Source organism: Odontomachus brunneus, unplaced genomic scaffold, assembly GCF_010583005.1.
Source record: "Odontomachus brunneus isolate Ranch 3 - 2012 unplaced genomic scaffold, Obru_v1 Obru_scaffold_128, whole genome shotgun sequence".
NCBI classification, from domain to species: Eukaryota; Metazoa; Arthropoda; class Insecta; order Hymenoptera; family Formicidae; genus Odontomachus; species Odontomachus brunneus.
The window spans coordinates 940853-963707 of NW_022639578.1; the positions used below are offsets into that span (position 1 = coordinate 940853).

Here is a 22855-nt window from a genome sequence, read left to right on the forward strand (position 1 = left end):
AGAGAGAGAGAGAGAGAGAGAGAGAGAGAGAGAGAGAGAGCGAGAGAAAGAAAGAGAGAGATGCGATGCAACCGCGAGAAAAGCGAAGCAGGTGCAGGTGCGCGCTAACAATGTGACTGGCTAGCATATGCAACGGGAGACGAATAATATCATTAGTTTTCTCTGGCCCACTCTTCAAAGTAGCAAACGCGTTGCCAATAGTTAAATCAGTAAAAGTAAAACGTACAAAGTTTCAAAGTTGTACAGTATTCGAAGCATAAAGATATTTTGCTAATTTAGGTAGAATTGTGTGATTGTTACAGTTAAAATTTATCGCTGTTCTTTATATCTGCTAAAACATTGTGATACGCAGAATTTACAGCAACTATATTCTAGCAACATCTGCAGGTAAATTTAGGTGGGTGTGAGGATTATATATTTGTTTGTTTCTCTTTGCTAGTTTCTTTTGTTTACCACAATCAATTGTTATAAGAAGCGTGACTGGCCTTAATCTGGATGAGTGCCATAGAGACAGACTTTCATGCTAAATTTCATAAATAATTGAGGTAGAAATTCTGTTTCTGTCCTATATTGATAAAATACAAAACATAAACGGTGTTGCAGCAGTATATTTGCTATTCCTTTGTCCATATTAATTTATTTCTCGTATCTAGAAATCTCGTATCTAGAAATCATTTTCTCTACAACTGCAAGACTACTTTTTTTGAGTGAGTAACTATTGAAATTTTTCTCTTTTTCATTTGCTTATTTACGTAAAAAACTGATCTCATAAAACTGACACATAAAAAAACATTTAATCAATAGAGATAACAGACAGAATTTTTACCTGAATTATTTGTAAAATTTAGCGAAGAAAGTCTCTTCGTGTTTCCCATCCAGATTAAAATTAGACTAGTGATTGGTAATGGGATCTAAATTTGCCTGAAAATATTGTTAATATGTTCTGTTGCTGTAAATTCTGCATATTGTAAACAGTTTTCTAACAGCTAAAACACAGCGATAAGTTTTAATTGTGACTTTTAGAAATCTACCTAATTCAGAGTAAAATAATTTTTTGAGTGTAGGAAATATTGAAATATATCTCTGATAATAATAGGACATACAGAATAAACATGATTTCAGTTTGATTGCAATTGCTACGCCATATTTCTTCAGGCACTTACCGCGGACATTCCGGCGTGCTCAAGAAGTACGACACACATACTACGCTACCAGTAAATCTTATCGCGTTATAATACCCGGCATCTCGCTTAATGTGCGCATTGTGCACAATGCGGCCGGCGTACGGCAACGAAAATACCAGCGGAAATGCCAAGACGCTGAATAATTAAAGCGAGAAACGTAATAGCGCCTGAGAGAAGCGTGCGCCGCTCGTCGAGCTGTGAAGCAATGACTTTCGGCCCCATATATTTAGAACACCATCGATTCCTTCTGAAAAGAGACGTCCTGCCTTTCGACAGCATCCATTATTCAAATCGTACGTTGCAGTAAACGTCCTCTGTGATCCAAAGCGCTCTTAAACGGAAAATTTTTGATGATTTGTTTGCGGCTTAAATGAAAAGGAAGTATCTTATTATTCGCGAGATTTCAACGATGAAAAGACTACTTTTTTATTGTATTTGCGAAAATTTGGTTCACAGTATTGCGAAACTCATACGACTTTCTTTGGCGGTGCTTGAAAAAACTGATCTCATAAAACTGCATGCATAAACGATGACACAACAGCTTCCTGTCTTCTTTATCTATTTTTATCTATTTCCAAGAGGTGCAAAATATGTTTACTTTGTTTCTATTTAGTTATCGTGTATGAGAAATAATTTAAGAAAATTATCACAATCTTATTAATTTTAATGTTAATCTATCGTAAAGTTGTGACTCATTCAATTGTTTAATTGAATTGTTCTAATAATATCACGAAATATTTAAGATAAAGAGATATTATATTTCGTTAGTGATGTAAATTATTTGAAATTGGCGCAGAATAGAGACCAAGTTGCAGACATCTAGTGAAGTTTCATGTTTTTAGAATATTGTTTTCAGGAATCACCGTTCGTCGGTAAAACAGAAAGTAGTACATTTTCGTTACTAATCGAGGAACGGTTGAGTTATAATCTATACCAGTTGCTGCAAGTACCTACAGTTACATCAAAGATTTCGGTTATCCAACCAAGATAATGTTTCAACTGTAGATCTCTTTTAGAGAGAAAATTACTTACTCAAGTATAGTTATCTAAAGATCAGGTGATATACAAAGTGATAGTTATTTAGTGTACAGCTCAACCTGACATTGCTCACCCTCACGTGTTTTTTAACACGTGACTATCGCATCTTGTTATATGAGCCGGCGCATAGTTTTCGTGCAGGACCGTGACTAGATTATGTGACTCGCCCCACTTAATCTTCGTATATGCTGTTTTACGAAATGCGGCTTTATGGAATAATCGATGAATTTTATTTGGCAGTTAACGTGTCACTTGAGAAAGGATGATACATTTCGTTCTATTACAATAAGACGTCTTTCTTATTGAATCTAAGTTATAGCATTGATTCAGTTACATTAAAAATCTATCTGTTTGATGTTCGTCAATTAAATTTGAATAAAAAATTAAAGTAAGTATTTCTAAGTAAGTAATTCCATGTATTTTTGCAATTATCGTGCGAATTGTATGTTACGATGTTCTAATTTGTTTAAAATATCAAGTAACAAAGATTTTTTCTTTGAGAAACTATAATATTTTAATCGATGATAAATATCTCTCAATTTCTAAAAAAAAACATTAAAAGACTAGCAATATCAGTAAAATTACATAGATTGTATAAGTCCACTAATATTACTAACCTTAAACTCATTAACATTAACTCATCAAAATAATTCTGAGAGATGCAGTTTATAAGAGAATGCAATAAAATTAAGCAATAATTAGAAATTTCGAAATAAACTGTTACTTCTAAAATTACACTCATCGAAGATCTTTAGCGAAGATTAAAAGGAATTAATGCTCTTGGGTCTTTATCTCTAATATGATTTTTATTTGAAAACATTTGAAGAAATAAACTCTGTTAAATACCATGTAAAAAAATTTACATTTTTACATTTTTCTAATCTTTAATCAGGCGATAACGAGAAAATTCAGGTTTCAACAAAGACAGTATCAAAGGTGTCACTTGGCATGCAAATCGACTCGTCCAATTTGAAACATTGGTGGCACAATCTATTGCGGCTATCTCCCGTCACCAGGAAAATTTCCCGTTTTCTGAGTCTCGCGAGAAAAATTACGATGAATCGGCGTTACCCGTTTCGTTGGCAGAGTTTTCGGTGTGGCGGCCGCCGTTTTATTTATAGCGGAGGAGGTCGTGGTGCGTTCCAAAAGCTCCTCGACTCACCAGTAGCACTAGCACATCCACACTGAGCTTGTCTTGTACCAGATTCTAGAAATTGTCATTTACCGATAGATCCGAAGAAAAGTGTTTTTCAAAAATCGCGAATCCACTTCGCCGACGTGATAACTTGAGTTCGCGACCGATATATTGCCTGGATTGGGATTCTGCAGCTCTCTGGAAAATAAACACGTGACTTACTGCTACCGTCGCAACGGTATCGAAAGTGATCGATTTAGTATTACTATAGTGAAGTTAAAATTCTTTGTGTCGCGAAACTGAAAAGTGCCTCACTCAATTTATTGACAAGTATATCAATTGAAAGTCTTGCAGGCTACAGTGATTAATTACTACATCTTAAAGGATTAAGGTTTTCTGAGATTGCTTACTGGATTGCGCCAATTTTACAAGAAGATTTCTCTAGATCTCTGAAGATTACCAGAAGCCAAGATAATTTATTAGGAAATCGAAACTATTTTTAACATGGCTCTGTTCGTCTAGATAATTTCTATATGTGGTGTATAGTAAAAATAAATAAGATTACATGTGACTATAATGTAAAATACATAGTCACAAATATTTTACTTTAATTTAATCTCTCTTATTTTGTATCTCGAAGCAAACTTAAAGATATGTGTGTGTATGTGTGTTGAAGTAAATAAGTCAATATATAAAATTTTATTTGTAAATAATATTCAATATTAATAATTGGCATTCAATTTCCATGCTAAACATTACCACGATGAGTCAAGGTCAGGGCTACAGATTTACTTGTCTGATATATTCTTGAGAACGTCAGAGACTGTTACATTTACGTTTCGGCATTGATCCAAAGATCGAATTATCTACGAACCGACACATCATCCCCGGTTTTCAGAAGACACAGGATATACACTTATTTTCTCACTCAATAGAAAATATGTATGGGTACATCATGAAATAGATTCGTTCAAACCTAGAAAAGAATATTAAATACAATATTTGATTAGTTTTGATATTTTTAAGAATAACAACTTACAACATTTTATGTAAAGTAGCCTGTATATAGAAAGTGAAATTCTTGCCAAATCCAGTAAACAATATCAGAAACAGCAAACCTTCAATTAGCAATTGCAGAGAAGTGCTTACAAGTCATCAGTCATTGCAACAAAAAGCTTTGTTCCTCAAGCCTTCGTTAAGTGTCTGAATCACGTACGCTGCCATTTCGATGCATCTCTACCACGTAAAACGTGTGCATGGTGTGGATCAGTGTCGCGTAAACTAAAAGAAAACAAACGTTAGGACGTGATGAACGCGATTTCGAGCCTGGGCTCGACGTATCTTGCGGCGGAAGTCAATGGACTCGCGAAGCTGACAAAAACTGATCCAGTCAACCGGATACGTTGGATACACGTGGCAGGTCCGTTTTTCCCTTCAGTATCGACGAGCATCCTCATAGTTTTGGTTGATCTTCATCCTTCGTCCGATTCATCAATTGCCGTCCTATAACATGGCACACCTGCGAGGACCACCAAGACGAGATCATTACAAACCTTTCGGAAGAAGCAGGATCAATCGTAGGGTAAACATTTTTTATAATCCTACCTCTTGTTGCTTCTTAATGAGAATGTAGTGCGACAACTTTCGCGCGAGTTTCGTCGGGCACGAGTCTATTTTCAGGCCGAAGTGAGAAGATATTAATGTTTTAACGCTGACAATTTTTCTCGAAATAGCAACTATGTCATTCGATTGCCGAAGATCCTCGTAATCGTGATAACTGCCAAGCGCGTGCGACAGTTATCCTATGCCTGGAAAATAACGAGGTCAGAGTACTCAATGGTCGATGGACCAATGGCTATACCTGTTTTAGCACAGATGTATTAGGATGTGATTTTAACCACATTATTGAAATAGGTCGATACCGTCTATCTTATTTCAATAGCTGCAATATTTGCATTGGCAATATGCCATTTATTCGCAAAGATCACGCTATAGATACATACGTATAAAAGAGAATTCCAATTCGATCGGTTTGCGCCCGCTAGCTATCGTATCGCGAGCATGCGCGGTCCGCCTCTACAAGCACAATGCTCTTAAATTTTATTTTTGCATAGCGCCACGTGACCGCGATGAAATGAGCTGCCGTCACGCTCGTATAGTTCGTCGATTATTTATTCACAAGCTGCGATTTTGAGATCGAAGCTGTTGCCCTCAGATACCTACAGATACCTACAGATATTCCAGATTTTACACGCTTGCTTTTGTCTGCTAAAACTTCTCGAGCAACTTGAAGTATATGTGTATACTCTTTAAAAAAATAACATGAAATTCAAAATTCAAGATCTAGATTTTTTTTTAAATCTAATTATGAAGGAAACTGAAAATTATAAAAAATTTTGTGTAAAAATGTTTGTAAGAAACACTTTTACACTTTTGTTGTGTCAATGTTTGTAAGAAAAAAAGCACACTAAATGATATCCCCAATAATTTTCGGAACTGTATGCTATTTAGAGCCTAACGGCAGCAAGCTGAAAGGGAAGGAAGGCAACACATACACGCACCCTGCGTGACCTACATAGATGACCTACATTTCAAGATGAAATTGATCGCTGAAAATAGCTAAATCTTTTTGCTTGCTGTTTTTAACAAGAAGATTGGTATTGAGTATTATTTCTGTTTTATTATCGTCATTAAGAGGCAATATTATACTCGACTGCATGTTCCAATAATAATGATATAAAGAATTATGTACTGGAAAAATATGTGAATAATTGCTGCTCGCAGAATTATTATCCTTTCCAAAGCTCTTCATAGTCAAATTCCAAGTAGATAGACAATATTGATCAAAATCTATTGTTGGTGGCTATTAGAGCGATAAAGTACCTTTATCGTCCAATAATATTACAATAGGCGGTACATGCGATACAGAAAATGCCGGTACCTTTCGAGATAAGAGTGGCTACTTTTTTATCTGCAATCCATGGCGCTTTTGACATATGGGACACTCATATGCGGCCGTGTTCCTGAATAAAAATGGATTAGCTTTAAAAAAGAGTCAACGTTGCCTCATTCTAACACGTTATTGATGATAATAGAAGCAGCCAACTGGCAACATATTGAAGAGAGCAAGACCGAGCTAGATAAGAGCCCCTTATGTGTCATTCATCATGACAGTACTATTGAACATGTTAGCTTCAGATAAATATAGTCTCCTACATAATTCCATGAAGAAAATGCTGCATTATCCCCAAAATCCTGAATTCCAAAGTAAATGCGCACGTGAAAATGGGCACGAAACGAGGTTATATTTCTCCTGACTTCATCACCATTGTATCAGATCTTGCTTGCTCACGTGTGTAAGGAAAAGAATTCAAAGTTTTTATTCTCCTTGGAAGAAATAAAGTTTCCCTACTTTTTCCAATTCACCTCAGGCTGCTCTTCGACAATCCTATAGGATACCACGCGCTCGGCGCTTACATATATCTGTATAGGCGAAAAACGCGTATACCGGGTGGTTGATGGGACACGTTGCTGTCAGGGTGCAGTGGCCTGGCGTTGTCGTGCGCGTCGCATCGGGTGGTTTGCGGAGGAGGACGCGGCGGAGCGGAGCCGAGAACGGGGCGCCCCGCGGATCGATATAGTCACGGGGGTGTCGTCCGACATCCGCGCTGGCGCCCGCGCGCGGACGAGTCGCAAAACGTACTATTGCCGGAGTACCGGCGACCCGGCCAGGAGTGCGATTCGCGAGGACCATGTAGTGTCAGTGCGCGCAGGCACCGCCGACCAATCGCTCTCGCGGCCTCCGCGTCGACCGTCGTCGCGAAAGCTCGCAGGGGTGAAAGCTCGCGTGTCGCGGTTACGCGTGATGTCACGCACGCGAGCCACGAACGCCCCCGAGGACGATATTTCATTTGCGGCGCGATCGAGGAGACTCTCATTTATGAAAACAGAATTTCTCTTTTAAATGTTGTTTGAACGCGTTCTGTGATACTAAAGTGTTCGTGAAAGGAAGGACGTGCGGCACTAGGTGTTCAGAATTCCTGAAAAGGAAAGCTCATATTTGAGGAAAAAAAGATTGGTGCAAGGGTGATTTATATGGTGTTTGCGTGGGGTTCTCTTGGTATGCAAGAGGGTTAGTTCATACAAGGCGGTAAAAAAAAATGTCAAGATTGATAAGAACAATAGAAGAATGATAGGACAAACGCGGACACACGCAGATAGAAGTTAATAAGACCGGCGTTATTTGTCGATCGACTAGCGAGCTGGAACGTGGAAACTGTACTCGAGGTTGCACGATGTCGTTGACCTGCTTCCAGGCGCCACGGTACTGCGGTGTACCATCGGTTTAGCGGCTTGGTGTGGGTTGCGATGAAGAGTTCTGATTTGTCGGGTTTCAGTGGATTTTATTCACAATACAATTGAATTCTCTTTGATATTGGTAGAGCTTTATGTTGACGCTTTTCATCAAGATTCTTCTCGAAGATTAACACTTGAACGGCTAGCTCGAAAAATTTTATTCATTTATGAAATAATTGATTCTCGCTCAATATCTATCTCGCACAATGTCATCGAAAAGAAGAAACTTTGAGTTTAGAAATATTTACAAATGTTAAGGTCACAATAACTGTTATTCGTGTTTGTTCAGATGAAGGTTAAACTCACTGAGAAAGGGTGCGTAGTGTGTATTAATATCAACGTGCAGCACGAAATGCTTTTAAAGTCACTTATACTAATCATGATGTAGATTTTGCGATATTCTTTACGTGTATGTGGATATAGGTCTGTCTGTGTCGTTTACAGAGAACTTTTACTCTCATTCTGCAGCGAATTTTCTTCACCATGATTCTTTAGTGAGAGAAAGAAAGAATCTTCATCAATCACGTACTAATTAGCTGCTCGTTAATATCTTCATTTCAAGCTCAGTGTCGAGATTCCAATCGGACAACAAATTCGGCTAACGGATTCCTAAGAGGGTCAACAGTATCGATTGTTCCAGAATGAAGTTGATAATTCAAGAGTCGATTTCGTTTCCTCGAATTGCTGCACTTTCGTTTGACATGTGAGGCCAGTAACGAGGCTATTTGTGATGTTATTTTTATGGTGAATTAATTAATTATCTAAATATACGGGGGGATCAGAGAGTTTCGTGAGAGGATATTCAACACATAACTGTATGTGGAGTCACTTTGTATTTTAACCTGACACATAATTCTACTTTCTCATTTTTATTACACGTCAGAGCTTTTTTGATGATATGAATTCGGTAAATAAAAACTGTAGACATCCCTTTCTTTGAAGTGTTATGAAAAGATTATTTGCGCAATGATGTCGTTTATATTTGTCGGGAATTAAATTTGCAACTCCCGATTGCATCTTATATCAAAATGCATGTCATAATCGAATTGTTTTAAAAGTTGCATGTTTCCATTTCAATTATAATATCTACTTCAACAGAATATTAATTTTAATCTTAATACGCAAGTGCATAATCAACTTTCCTTGAAAGTTTCACATCGCAAAGTTTGCTGTTTGAACATTACTGGAGTAAATTAATGAAGTAAAAAATCATATTTTTCGGTCAGTTAAATACAATTCTCGGATTTAATATATTCTCCTAGAAATATGAATATCTATATATATTACAATATTATAATTAAGAGAGAACTGACACACACACACACACACACACAAGTAATCACTAGAGAATGAAATTTTAAAATTGATTCTCTTAAGAGATTTTTGTTCAATATAGAAGTAATGCATATACGAAAAATACGATTTTTGCGCATTATCGTATTTTCTGTATGAGATTTTTTAACAAATTAATATTAGAAAAATATAAGCTTCATGCACGAGGCGTGTAAATAGTCGATTTACATAAGCGCTATTGAAGTCAAACTCTGATCTCCTTTATCTCAAGGACTCTTCAACAATGAGGACAATCAGATGAAAAGGCTGCTGTCAAAGCTGCGGACAAACAAATCAAATACAACAGAACATCATCAATTAAATTATTAATTGAAAATCTTAGTCAATTAGAAATTAGCATTGTACTATGGAAAAATTTATCTTCATTCTTCACATTAAAAAAAGAGAGTTCTATTAAAAAATTGTTAAAAGAGAAAAATATTATTACATGTTTCACTTTTTAACGAAAATTATATTGTTGAACAAATATTGGTTATTTTCTTTTCTCGCTGCTTTCTGGATTACTTGTTATTCCAACAACACCCTAACAAAACCTTCTCATAGAAAAAAACGACTTGTGTAGCAGACGTATAAATAATTCGCCAGTGAGATTGTTATATAAATTCCTGTTACGACGTTTATATCAGTCTGATATTCGCTATATTACGTGACCTAATAGGATTATCGAATTGTGCAACCAATGAAATTTTCAATTGACTGCGATTACGTGAATATTTTAGGCTATTGGTGGAACAGACGTCGATCACGTTCGTGCACCAAGTAGTGCGAATTTATATCTGCTGAATCATAGCAAAAATGGCAGACTAAACTCATTAAGTACATGATTGCTCAAGTGAAGTTTGACTTGTGAACGTAATAAGATTTTAATGGACATAATGGTTTTATTAGCCCTTGTAGAAACCTTTAGAAGCCGGTAAAAATGGCGAAGATCAATGAATTGATCTTCTGCTTCTTTCTGCGATGCAGAAAATATTGTAAGTGTACTTATCCATCGTTTGATAATAATTACAAGTTATATATGTATTAAAACAACTAAAGTTAAAACTTCTAGTTACTATTAGAAGAAAATCTTATTAGCAATATAGATAGGAAGTCCAAAGTGGCAGAATGTATTATTAATTATCGCCAACGTTGATGTATGAGGTATTTTTATCTTCTGTCGTTGCTGTGTAATTTATTGATGCTGTATGCTTACGTGTACATTTTCGGCGATGTAGGTCAGACAATTTTAGGGAGTGGCATTAAGTTCTTCGTAATCGTTCCACGTTCCTTCGCAAGCAAATTTGGCCGGGTCAATTGTAGAATGGGTCGGTTTGGGGAGTGGTTCGATTCCGTACGACGATCCTTCTTATTTAATTTTAAGATGCGGTGCAACACTTCCTGACGTAAGAACAAAGTGTGATTAAGACTTGAAAATTGATATCGCGTTGAATTCAATCATTTTGACAACATTGCGTCTGTCTATTACGATCTGCGTCTGTCCTTTGTTGTTCCATGATTTCTTCCTCACGATATATTTCCTTGCAGCCGAAGCGCGAATTAAATGCTAGGTCTACCTGTTATGCTGAGTTTGATAACGGAGAAAGAGAGACAATTTTTTAATCGAATTTTATTCGCCATGAATGTGGAATATACCGTAGCTTACGACTACTGGACGATGATACTCAATCGAGAGTAGATTAGGACTTGTGTTTGGATGGCTTGCAAACGAAAACGAAAAAAGCCCGAGACACGAAGTATCTGAGGGAAGCTCTGGGGAGCCCCACGCCACTGCGCCATTCAACATGGCGTAGCGGCGCGAATTTTGAACGCCAGTGCGACATAAACGTATATTTCGACGAGAATCTTACACTTGTGAAACAATCATGCGGTAGCGTGTGCTGAGCGAGAGCTTAGAGCACCAGTCGGACAAATTTCGGATCCGAATCGGGACGTAGGCGGATAAGGACCATCAGAAGAACGGCCTCGGCGTCCATGGTGGCGAGTCCCGGCGATGATTGGATACAGTCAACACAATTCTGGCTATAACAAGCTATTCACCCAGGTACACCGCAAACGCATGGATTCTTCCGTTCTTTCTTTATACTGCAAGTGCAGGAAACGCTCTGTTGGAATTTCATTGTCTTTCTACGTCAGAGTAAATTCAGATCAGAGCGAATGTGTGTCGATTCAGCTCTGTCTATTTTAACAATTGCAGGACTTAAAACAACAAGCCGATGCTACGTATTTTATTAAGTATTTCGTGTCTTCCTCTATTTTCGCACTTTGTTTATCCTTTCCTTTTTCCTTCAACGTCACCCGTTGCCTTTCACAAGGGTGTGTAACGAAGAAAAAAATTACGTTCATACAACAAGAAAACAACGCCTTTCATCTCTTTATTTTTTCTCACCGAGAAATGACTGTAATTAAACTTCGTCACCAAGGAACACTCCATGCGGCAAGGAAGGTACCCGTACAAAAATAACTGACTATCGGGACCGCACTTTGAGCAAGGAGGCGCAAGGAAAAGTGCTCGCTCACGTCAAAGACTCAATGTTTCCCAGACGTGGAGGATATTCTGCAACGTATCGTTTAAGGCTCGCATTAAGCAGTGTGGCGTGAAGCAGAAGCGATCATCCGTGCTGTCGTTGCAACGCAGCGACGCTTTACGTCGACCGCGCGCTCGATCGAAGTTTTCTTTTTTTTTTTAGCATAAAATCAAGCTTCGCTATACTCTACTGGCCTTGAGGCTCTCTGTCCTTGGTTCATTTTTCTCAGACATGATGTTTTATTTGACTGTCGTTGATGAAGTCTTACGTCTTTATGTCGACCTCATTTGACATTTTTATAATTTGCAATTCAAAATTCACTAATATAATATAGTACAGTTATAATGTACCAAAATAAATATTATTACACTGAGAGTGAAAGTAAATATATCAAGTACATCTGTCAAACAATTTCTAAGAAATAAAACGTGACAGGTGTTAGAGTTATTAACACGTTCATTTAAACATTTAGTTAGCAGTGCATAGCAACGTAATTAAAATCAACATATCACGATTCTTTCAAAAGATCATTGGGCATATCAAATTCATCTGAGTCTATCTTCTATTTACCGAAAGTCTTGCTATCATTTCATAGATCGCAGCAGCTTAGGGCACGCATGTATACACATTTACAGGGCCGGTACGCGCCGGTCATGAGGTGGTGAGTAAAGGCCGTTGGCATGGCTACGACCCGCTACGACCGAGTGAATTCGTTTCTCGAAAAGCTCCTTTGAAGTGAGGAATTGCCAGCAGATATCGAAGCGGTCTCGATGATTTTATAATTTTTTCTTTGTCTAAATTGCGCATAATGGGCAATAAATGAACAATGGAGAGCAACACAGAATAATACAATCGCATTGTGAAGGAATACACAGATAACGTAGTATGTGTGACTACGTAGCAGAAAAATCTTTATTGCAATTTCAAACATAATTCAATCAAAAAATAAAAAGAAAAACCTCCTCTATATTGATTTCTCATGTTCTTCATTCAAGTTCTGCTTGAGATGCTACAGGGTTCAGAAAACTTTTCCAAGTGAAAATATTAGTTTATTTTTTTCACCATTATTTTTAATTTCAAATAATTATATTGTTGTGTTGTACCCAATAGAAACATAGTTATACTTTGTATGACAATTATTCTGAGAAATAATAAAATATACGATTACCAATCCATGAAAATAACGATTAGAAAATTGCTTTCAAGTTGTTATCGAATTTTATCGACGTGTAAATCGAACTTTACGTCAGCCTCAATTACGTATTTATGGCTACGCACATCGGACACGTGTAGGTCTTCCTTCCTATGCCCGATCAATGGATTTAATCTTAACAGGGACTAATCAACTCTTATTGGACAGATTTCCTTTGTTACAAGGGAATCATCGTCGGCGCTTGTAGGGTGTGATAGACGTAATGAACTACGTCGTAGGATACCTTATCACTCACGGTCTCATGGACAAAGTTGCATTTTGCGTTACATGATTACACTGGGTGGATAAATAGTGTTTAAATATACTGTTTCTCAGGGGGGGTAAAACTATTCTGGAAGTATCGGACGATTGAAGAAATATTAGACGCAGCTGGTGCGTCAGTGTTGGTATTTTTTTTATATAACTGTACTCTAAGTAGCATTTTAAGAATTCAGTTTGAATCACAGGGTACCACGCGGTTGCTAAGCGAGATATATTGTTTGGAATACTTCATTTGGAAAGTCACGTCATCCGATTCGCTTGAAATATCACATATATATATATGTGCTGCAGTAGTGATAAATCGATACTTGAAATTTCTTGAAACTGTTTCACACAGTCTAAGTTTCAACGGGAGGCTTTCAATGTCACGTATCAAAGACAACAGAAATATGAAATACCATTTGCCGCGAACGAAAACGTTTTACCACAGAAGCTGTTGTATGGAAAAGTTACTTGGTTTATATTAATATACACAAGTAATTGGCAAATGTTCTTCTGTGTCCTGAAACTTCTTAGATGCGTGTGACTTTTCGCGATTAAATCTAATAGACGATCTGTCTGGTTTTAGGGCTCGGCGGACTCGAACTACTCGCAGCCGAGCTCGGATCTCTCGCTGGACGAGGAGAAGGAAAGCTTGAGACGCGAAAAGGAGAAGCAGGCTCTCAATCAACTCGAAAAAGCCAGGGTGAGTGAGATTGATTCTTCGTGTGTTCTAGCGTGCTCCAGCGTGCTACTAACAGGGGTTTGCACTGTTTTCCTTTCGCGCGCGTTAGATTGTCCTTTATCGATCGAACGGATGTCTCATCATCGTCGCCGTATTTCATTGTCGCGTCATAAACACCGTGGATTTGCATGAGAAGCGACGGGGCAGGATGCGTCTGCGACGGAACGTAATGTCGGGATAGGAAGCGAAAGAAAAAAAAAAAAATAGGACGAGGCTCGGGGCGTAGTGCCAATCAGACGCTTCGCGTAACTTCCTCTCGCGCTTGCTCTCTAAGCCATGAACATAAATCTGCGAAAAAAGTACGACCTGGCCTAAGATTTACATGAGTGTTGCAGTTTTTAATGTTTAAACGTAGCGAAATTCGATGCCCACATATCGAGAGTTATTTCACAAGAAAAATGTGAGTGGCATTTTTCGAAATATCTTAACTTACACGTCTCTTAACCCGTGTCTCTTGAACTTTATTAGAAATAAATTCCGCTCATAAAATTTAAACGACACAAACAGCATATGCTAAACACAACTGTTATATTAATATTTACTCTTATTATATTTTTATTTATGTATTTATATTATTTTATTCTATGATATTAAAACATTATTTATATCTTTTATTTTTTATATATTTTCTCTCAGTGTAGTATCAATATATGTATTACTAGCATTATAGTATCGTTCACCAGAAAGCAATTGTTACTCAGACTATAATTCTTTCACTACGAATGAATTATAGTTCTAATTATAGTTATGAATATTACATACTTTTTCCTTAGTGGAAAAATCAAATTAGTAGGATGACTTGCGAAAATCTCTTCTCGCAGCACGTAATGAAGAATACAGGCATCATGCGGCAGGTGCAAGTGAAGTTACGAAATTGCACAAATGTCCAATACAAAAATCCGATTAGTTCAGTCTTCTTCGACTTAGCGAACGGATATTGATTGGCGGGAGACGACCTTCGAGGGACAGCTTGCCGTAATAAAAATGAAGAGCTTCGCGCATCGTTCCCTGCAATAGTCTTTTATTCTTTATTAAAGCGATGGTGTTGTCACTGGCAATGCGTCCACGCATAGCTGACAATGTGTCGATCGGCCGTGAAGCTCGTCGTCAGTGGCCGGCTTTTATTTTCCACTTCACACACGCGATATAGTTATCCGTGTTTGTGTACACATTGCGATATAGGGGCTGTACCGTGACCCGATAGAAAAGTCGATAACACGGGCGAAGGGGCGATGAGACGTAACTAAACACGGTGGTACGCGACGACACTGCGATTGTCATGGAAGTTGATAATCGCGGCTCGTGTTTTCTTACTGCGGAAAAGTATATAATCGTGGCCGAATCTCTTCCGTTGCAAAAAAAATTCTTTCAAAATAACACACACTGATGTATCACAATGAAAAGTGATCTAGTTTACTCTATTGAGCTTGAGTTTTACGCTGATACAATAATGTATTTTGCAATGCGTAATTTACAAATTAAGATCAAAAGTAAAGATTTTTATCAATACAAATAAAGCTATGACAACTGATTAAATGAACAAATGCGTTACGTGTGCTAATTGTGTAATTTATATTTCAGACGAAGCCGGTAGCGTTTGCAGTGCGGACCAACGTGAGCTATGACGGATCCGTCGACGATGATTCACCCGTCCACGGCTCGGCCGTCAGCTTTGACGTTCGCGATTTTCTTCACATCAAGGTGCGGGCGCACATTCATTCTGTCTTTTCCTTCCTATCGTATATTCTGTCGATCCTCTCTTCACCTATGAATCGGTTTGCAGGAAAAGTACGACAACAACTGGTGGATCGGCAGGCTCGTGAAAGAGAACTGCGACGTGGGTTTTATCCCGTCACCGGTGAAGCTGGAGGCCTTAAGGTTGCAGGCGAACGCCGCGCGTGGCACGAAGGGTCTCTACTTGGCGCGAGGGTCTTCAGGGAACCTTGAGAGTGGTATGCCCTCACGTGGTTCCACACCACCTACGCCAGGTACCCTAGCACGTCCTTCTTTCTTCCCCCAAAACTTATGGTGTATCCAACCTGGTGTACCTGATCGGGAACTCTATCAGCTTGACCCTCGTCGATCCTCGACAGTGAATTACAGGCGGACGGAACATTGTTACAGGCCGGTTTTAAAGATAAAAACGATGAATAACTTCCGCTTGAGATCCTAAGTATCCCACTACATCAGATACACAATTTTCAGCTTCCATCGCTTATATCGTCCCGAGACATTTTAGATCGTAGCGAGCCCTATGTGATCCGCAAGTGAATAAGACTACCTGGACCATGACTTTTACCGTCATGATGTTAAGCGTATAGAATTTAACGTCAATTTGATTAAAATCTGCCAGAGATAAATAAGGCGACATTGAAGTTCTCTCTCTTGTATCTTGCGGTTCACATGGAAGTGCGAGCGTCTCCATTTCTGCTCTCATGCGAAGGAAATTGTTCACTACTGCATCCGCTAATTCATACATGCTCTACTTACTTTCTATTTCATTGCTAAAGTCATCAAGGTAAGTCACCGTATTCGTGCCACTCACCAACGCACGTGCAATATTCGATTTTGTCCTAGCTAAACCTCAATAGTCGCTACCACAAGCAGAATCGAGCATAAATTACCAAATTACTACATCTAGGCTGTATCATCAGTTGAGTGCTGCTTAATAGCTTCATTGAGAGAAAGAAGGACTCGTCGATTGCTCCAGACACAAGCAAAATTTTTGAGTAATGTTGAACATATTCTTTTGACAGGTGACGACAGCGACAGCGTCGGGAACGTGCGGCCCGGCAAGACCACCCTGACGACCCCACCCGCGAAGGAGAAGAGGAAGAACTTCTTCAAAAAGCCGGTAAACACTCGGCAAGTCACGGTGTCGCGAATATCTAATGCACCATGCACATCTTACTCTTCTGATTTTTGAGCTTTTACTATGCACTTGGATCGGGTTGTACGTAAACTGAACGGAGTGTGATGTTCAACGTCATCATGCATAAAAGCAAAAATCACATTTCTAGATGTCAGATTGATGAAATTTAGAAAGTCCATACTTTTACGGCTTATTTGAGTCGATGTTGATTATTGCTCGACTCGTTTACTTTTCTTACAAAGAAAACGAAATTAAACGCTGCTTAGTGAATGCGTGATTACTCACTTTTACTCACGCTAGTCTTGCGTACAGACGATCCTTGCGTAGCTATGGGCTAAATCGACCTTGTGGCTTTAGGCTTTGTCCATGTCGAATTATTCGTAATTTATCTCTGCCGATAAGGCTTTATAATATCTTGAAGAAATTGCCAGAGAATAAGAAATTGAATCTTAGTGGCACAGAAATAACGTCGATACCAAGAATTTCGTCTTTCATTGAATACGTTATCGTATATGGACGCTGCCTAAGAAGCTAAATTTACCAGTCGACGCTAAAAGATATCATGGTCCTCCTGAACACATGTAGAATTATTTTCGTAAATGTGCATGTGTATGTAGATGTGTGTTCGCGATTACTATTAAAGTCCACACGTATATTCTGTCTTAAAAATATTATTCTAAGCTGACGCGTGTTTTAAAATATGCGTGATTAATCTTTTTAAGACATTCAAGTGAAATACGCCATAACGAAATTTTTAGATGTAAACTGTGATTGACAGCCTGTGGCTTACAAGCTCCATGAGCGAAGATCGACGCAGACCAATTTTGTTAAAATAAGCCTATTATACTCAAGAGAAATTTCTTTCAGACAAAAGTATGCAAAATAACTATCTTTGGAGAGACTTTCGTTATTTTCTGTCGTACCTTGACGACTAATATAATAACGTGCTTGCTCTGTAATATAATTCCCTCATATTTAGAGCATTTTATATTTAAAGTCTCACTGGGCCATGTTGTTCTCGATTGAAGTCTCTATTATTGCCAAATGTCTCTTCTACGAATCATCCCCATAACAGGATCGACACGTGATCACATGGTGCCAGTGTATGTAATGTTGAATGTGGGACGATTTCCGGCAATGACTGGTAAATATTGTTACGCATTAGCACAACGTTGATCAGTTTATTCGCTGTCACCACGCATTCAGCATTCGTCCAGCGATCATCTCTATCGGATGCCGCGCATCGTGGGGAGGATCGTTTTATCGTCATCATACAGTAGAATCTAGAGCCGAAACGATTAGTTCGTAGGAGGTTGTTAATACCTTAGCTCGATATATCAATAGTTACTAACACGCTGCTTGGCCAAAGTACCTTCGGTGCTCCAAGAGGATCTCTCGCGGGCGTTCGTTTGTTCGTTCGGGGGAAGGACTTTGGCCGTGCAGAAGGTCGCATGTGTCAAGTCGACGTGGCCATTAACTGATTTCAATGTTTCAATGTTGCATACCGTGCTCACGCAGTCCTATGTAAGTGAGACTATCCTGGGGCTGATCCCGGTGAACGGGGCTCATCTCAATTGGTCAGACTGACCGATTGTTCGGTTTTCCAGGAGACGACAGCACCCTACGACGTGGTACCCTCCATGAGGCCTGTGGTGTTGGTTGGACCGTCGCTCAAGGGCTACCAAGTGACGGACATGATGCAGAAGGCGCTCTTCGATTTTCTCAAACATCGCTTCGAAGGCAGGTCGGTCGACCCTTTAAGCATCGGCTCTATTATTTCTAAGCAGGCTACTTCTTCCTTGGGACCAATGAGAAGAAGTACGGGCGTCTCTTCTCATTAAATCTTTTTATCGTTTGTGTATAGCTAAATCTAGTTATAGTACGCGCTGCTGCTATAATATGCTGCGCACAGTGAGCGCGCCGTTTTATCAAGTACTACAGAATTACTAATCTCTAACATTTGTGTTTGTCATTCTATTCTTGATGTGTCCTAAAAGTTTGTAGTTTGTAGTAACGTTTATGATATACATTTTTCTTTTAAATATTGCAGATTTTATTGCGTAATAATAATTGATTATTATAGGATTATAATCACGAGGGTAATGGCGGATATTTCGTTAGCGAAGAGGTCGTTGTTGAACAATCCAACTAAAAGAGCGATCATGGAGCGGTCAACCAGTAGGAGCAGTTGTTTAGCAGAAGTTCAGCAAGAGATCGAGAGGATTTTCGAGCTTGCTAGGACTCTTCAGGTTTGTAAAGAAATACACTTACATTAGAATAACGTACAAAAAGCTATTTATTTAGGTTATATAATTTGAATATTAATTTTGAGATATCGTGAATGAACTTTGCCTAATCTTAATTAACACAATTCCAGTTAGTTGTTCTGGACTGCGACACCATAAACCACCCTTCGCAGTTGGCGAAGACCAGCCTGGCGCCCACGATCGTTTACTTGAAGATTTCTTCGCCGAAAGTTCTGCAAAGGCTAATCAAGACCCGAGGAAAGTCGCAGATACGTCATCAAAACGTACAAATGGTGGCCGCGGATAAGCTGGCACAGTGTCCGCCGGAGATGTTCGACGTCATCTTGGACGAGAATCAGCTAGAGGAAGCATGCGAGCACATAGCCGAGTACCTGGAAGCTTATTGGAGAGCTACGCATCCGCCGGACATCTCTTCGGTGCCACATGCCGTGCCAGCATCTGATGCACCTGTAGATACATTAACGCAACGCGTGCCATCAGGTATTATGATTAACACGATCAGTTAGACGTTATTAATCATCTCTGTATAAATTATTTCGAGAATTCCTAAAATCGCAAACGTTCCAAACAGACATCGAGAATAAGTGAGACAACTGATTCCTATTAATTGAAAATCAATTTACAATGACATATATAGTGTCATTACGAAAACATACTTGAGATATTTGTGCGTCAATGACATGACGTTACATTCGTAGATTTCCAAATCGGCCAAGAACGTATACGTTTGTCGTAAACAATGACAGATTTTGTCACGAGAGACACTGAGAGATTTTAAATAGCACCGGTGTAAAATATCAATACAGAGGAGCCAATACTTCGGTTACTCGTAATGGTTTTGGATGGAGATTATCCAAGATCATCGAGAAAAGCAAAGAACAACGTAGAGCCGAGTGCAACGATATATCGCTTTTGGCAGCGACATCATTTGGCAAAATATAAATTGACGCGTAATACGTGAACCGACGTTTTTGGCATTAGGGACCGGAAGCTGGTCTTATCTATAAACGAGTTTGAGAATACCTGAGACAGACCGAGATACTGGCTTCGAGGAAATGACTGTCAAGTTTTCCGCAAAGTATTTAATATTGTCAAAGACTCGTATTATTAATTGCTGCCACTCAAATATTCTCTTCAGACGTCCTCTCCAAATGTCCTCTTTCGATGCTCTAACCCCGCTCGCGCTTTTTAATCCATTCAAAAGTCTAACGAGCCCCAATTTTGTCACTAACACTCGACACTTTCTTCTTGTTCTCTCAGGTGCTCATCACGAGAGTTACTACGGTCACGAGCCAAGAGGTAACCCAACCTTTTCCTCGAGCACATCTCTGTATACACTCGTGCCCTTTGTCTTTACGTTCACCCAGCAACGTACATCACTAGAGATAGTTGCACGTCAACGTTGCACGGATCCACCTTTGAAAGTAGAGATCTATCCTCTAAGACTCGCTAGTAACACACAGCTGCATTCTAAATTAGCTACTGCATCCTGTCCATTGGGACCTTTGCAACTATTGTTACGAACTATGTTGATATTATAAAAATTTATTATTAATATCACTTTCTAGATGTATCTCTCACAAACATCCTCTTTAATATCCTCTTTATTTACTTATTTTGGACCTATTTAATGTTGTCTCTTATTTTTTTTTAACACATTACACATATAAAGCATGTAACTTATTCGTGCTTTTCGATGTTACTTGTAATTTTATTTTCAATTGATGTGCAATATGTATTAATCGACAATTCGCAGGATCCATCGATATTATTTAGCAGTCTTCAAACTTTACACTTTATATCACACACACACACACGCACACATTGGCAAGACGACTCTGACAACTAAAATTGTTTCTACCGATTAACACGTATCCGTCTGTTATCGAATCGATATCACTTTATCCTGACGTTATATTTCTTTTCAGCGGCAATGTATGGGTCAAACGTAGAAGTCGAAACGAACATGTATCCAGTGCAGTGAGACCGGGGCGTGTTTATTCTTTCCTGTTAGTGCGGATAATTTTACGTTTCGTTTTTACTTGTGCAATCGTTCCCCCGATTCTTTTCGTACAGCCACGAAAAGATTTCCCTTCGTACTTGATATATGTTAAATAATCATTAAACATGTTTATCGTACTTAATCGCAACTTACATCGTGCACGCTGCGCTGTCTATTAGCACGGTCACAAGTATTTCTTTTTTATAAATATCAACTAAAGTGTTGAACATGTGCGAATCCCCAAACACAATGATAATCTTAATTCTTAAAAAAAGGACTATCCTAAATTTTCTGAAAATAGAGGAACTTTGCAAGCGTGGAATTTTATGTTCGAAAAACTTACTAATGTTTCTTTACTTCCAAATTTTTTTTTTTAGGAAAATTGGGTTGATTTTTTCGAGCACTCTCTACGTACCAATTTTACGAAAATCATAAATATTTGAAACGAAAATTTTCAAGATCTACGCATGCTTCCAAGCTACGCCAAACTAACGCCAAAGCTGTCAAGTGGTCACGCGAAGCAGAGAGCCAATGATAATTTCGTTTGATTTCACGCTCTTATTTGTTCCCTTTGCAAATACCCGTAATTATCACGAGTTTCTGTGTCCTCTACGTAGCGCTGCAATATGCATCAAGGTGTAAAAGAATTCGCGAAAGACATTTTACTCGCGAGAGTGCCGCAAAAAGCACACACAGATCATCAGCCCTGTTGTCGTCAGCAACGAGCTCTGACTCCGATGTTCTCTTTGTTTACGTGTAAAAGTGGAGGCGGTGGCTGCCACGGGAATCATCCGAAAAGAGAGCCAGTACAACTATGGTCGCGGTGACGAGACCAAGACGAAACAATCGAGTTAAGAAGGCCCGAACGGGACATACCTGTCGTTGTGCGGCCGCTTCTACTTCCTCCTTCATCGCGGATGCGATTTTACGGCGTAGACCGGCAAAATTGTACACTCCGTCCGGCCCGTGAATATTAATTCCGGGTGGATGCGGTTGAGAGAATTAGGGACTGTGTAATAGGGATACCTTTGTGAGGGCGCGTAGTAAGTACAGATGGGTTTGGTGCATGGGTCCGGAAACACGGAACCGACCCGATTCCGTCTCTCTCGAGCAGAGAACATGATTTATGTACCCCTGTTACTTTATCCTCCTTTATGCAGTGAAGTAACTACGGATTCATCATGCAGATAGCAGTTAAAAAGATTCTCACGTAGAATATAAGACTTGTAAATTATGTGATGGTTTTATTCTCTACGCCTGTGTTTTACTTAAAAGTACGCTTTTGAATCTTGAAATTGTGAGAATATGAGAATTTAGATTCGGAACTTTATAGTCATTATTATAACATTTTTTTTTTTAATTAATTATGTTACATAATTCTAGACAAAAAAATTAATTTCGAAACAAATTCGTATATATTACAATTATTATTATGTTACCTATATTTTATTATATTATATTTTTTGTGCATTTGTTAAATTAATTTAAACAGATATAAAAATTGTAAAAAGTAATTAAAATCGGACTGCTGCTGCATTGACTCAACTACGCCACTGTTATCCAATTTAATTTTTTTTGTTTTTATTTTTGTCCACGAGAGAGAGAGAGATAGCAACTTCTTTATCCCAATAAAATTATATTATATTTCGATTGAACTTCCGGTCAGGGCACGCTTAAAATTGTGTTGCTAATCATTCAATTGTTTTCTTCTGAAATTAATTAATATAACCTGTTATTATCTTTTGTGCGTTTTTATTTATAGATAGATATTATTTTGAAATGAAATGAAATTTTATAAATTTTTATATTGTGTTAGTTATACTTGTGATTTTGAATTTGGTTTCATCTCATTGAGGTCAAAGTTTGGCTTTGACATACCGTAATCTGTAGCTCCCTCATCATTATCCCTTGATTGCGCAAAG

The 22855-nt window shown here is 38.5% G+C and overlaps 1 protein-coding gene and 1 long non-coding RNA gene across 15 annotated transcripts in view; one reads left to right on the forward strand and one right to left on the reverse strand.

The window, feature by feature from the left end:
• Window positions 1–22855, forward strand: part of LOC116849935 (voltage-dependent L-type calcium channel subunit beta-2) — a 100056-nt gene that overhangs the window by 69440 nt on the left and 7761 nt on the right. For 2 of the 14 annotated variants that reach the window (XM_032827612.1, XM_032827615.1), the window contains 8 exons: window positions 13637–13753; window positions 15374–15493; window positions 15576–15780; window positions 16549–16646; window positions 18272–18408; window positions 18748–18913; window positions 19042–19411; window positions 20192–20230. In XM_032827612.1, the coding sequence (XP_032683503.1) occupies window positions 13637–13753; window positions 15374–15493; window positions 15576–15780; window positions 16549–16646; window positions 18272–18408; window positions 18748–18913; window positions 19042–19411; window positions 20192–20230 (1252 nt within the window). Of the gene's footprint in view, window positions 1–4791; window positions 4940–7036; window positions 7508–10593; window positions 11111–13636; window positions 13754–15373; window positions 15494–15575; window positions 15781–16548; window positions 16647–18271; window positions 18409–18747; window positions 18914–19041; window positions 19412–20191; window positions 20231–20859; window positions 20941–21696; window positions 21977–22855 lie in introns of those variants that run through there. The other 12 variants (XM_032827613.1, XM_032827616.1, XM_032827614.1 and 9 more) reach the window with 10 other exon arrangements.
• Window positions 4186–6129, reverse strand: LOC116849937. The gene is made up of 3 exons (XR_004379219.1): window positions 4963–6129; window positions 4476–4876; window positions 4186–4333 (listed from the first exon to the last, which is right to left on the reverse strand). It is a non-coding gene; the product is annotated as an uncharacterized LOC116849937 (long non-coding RNA).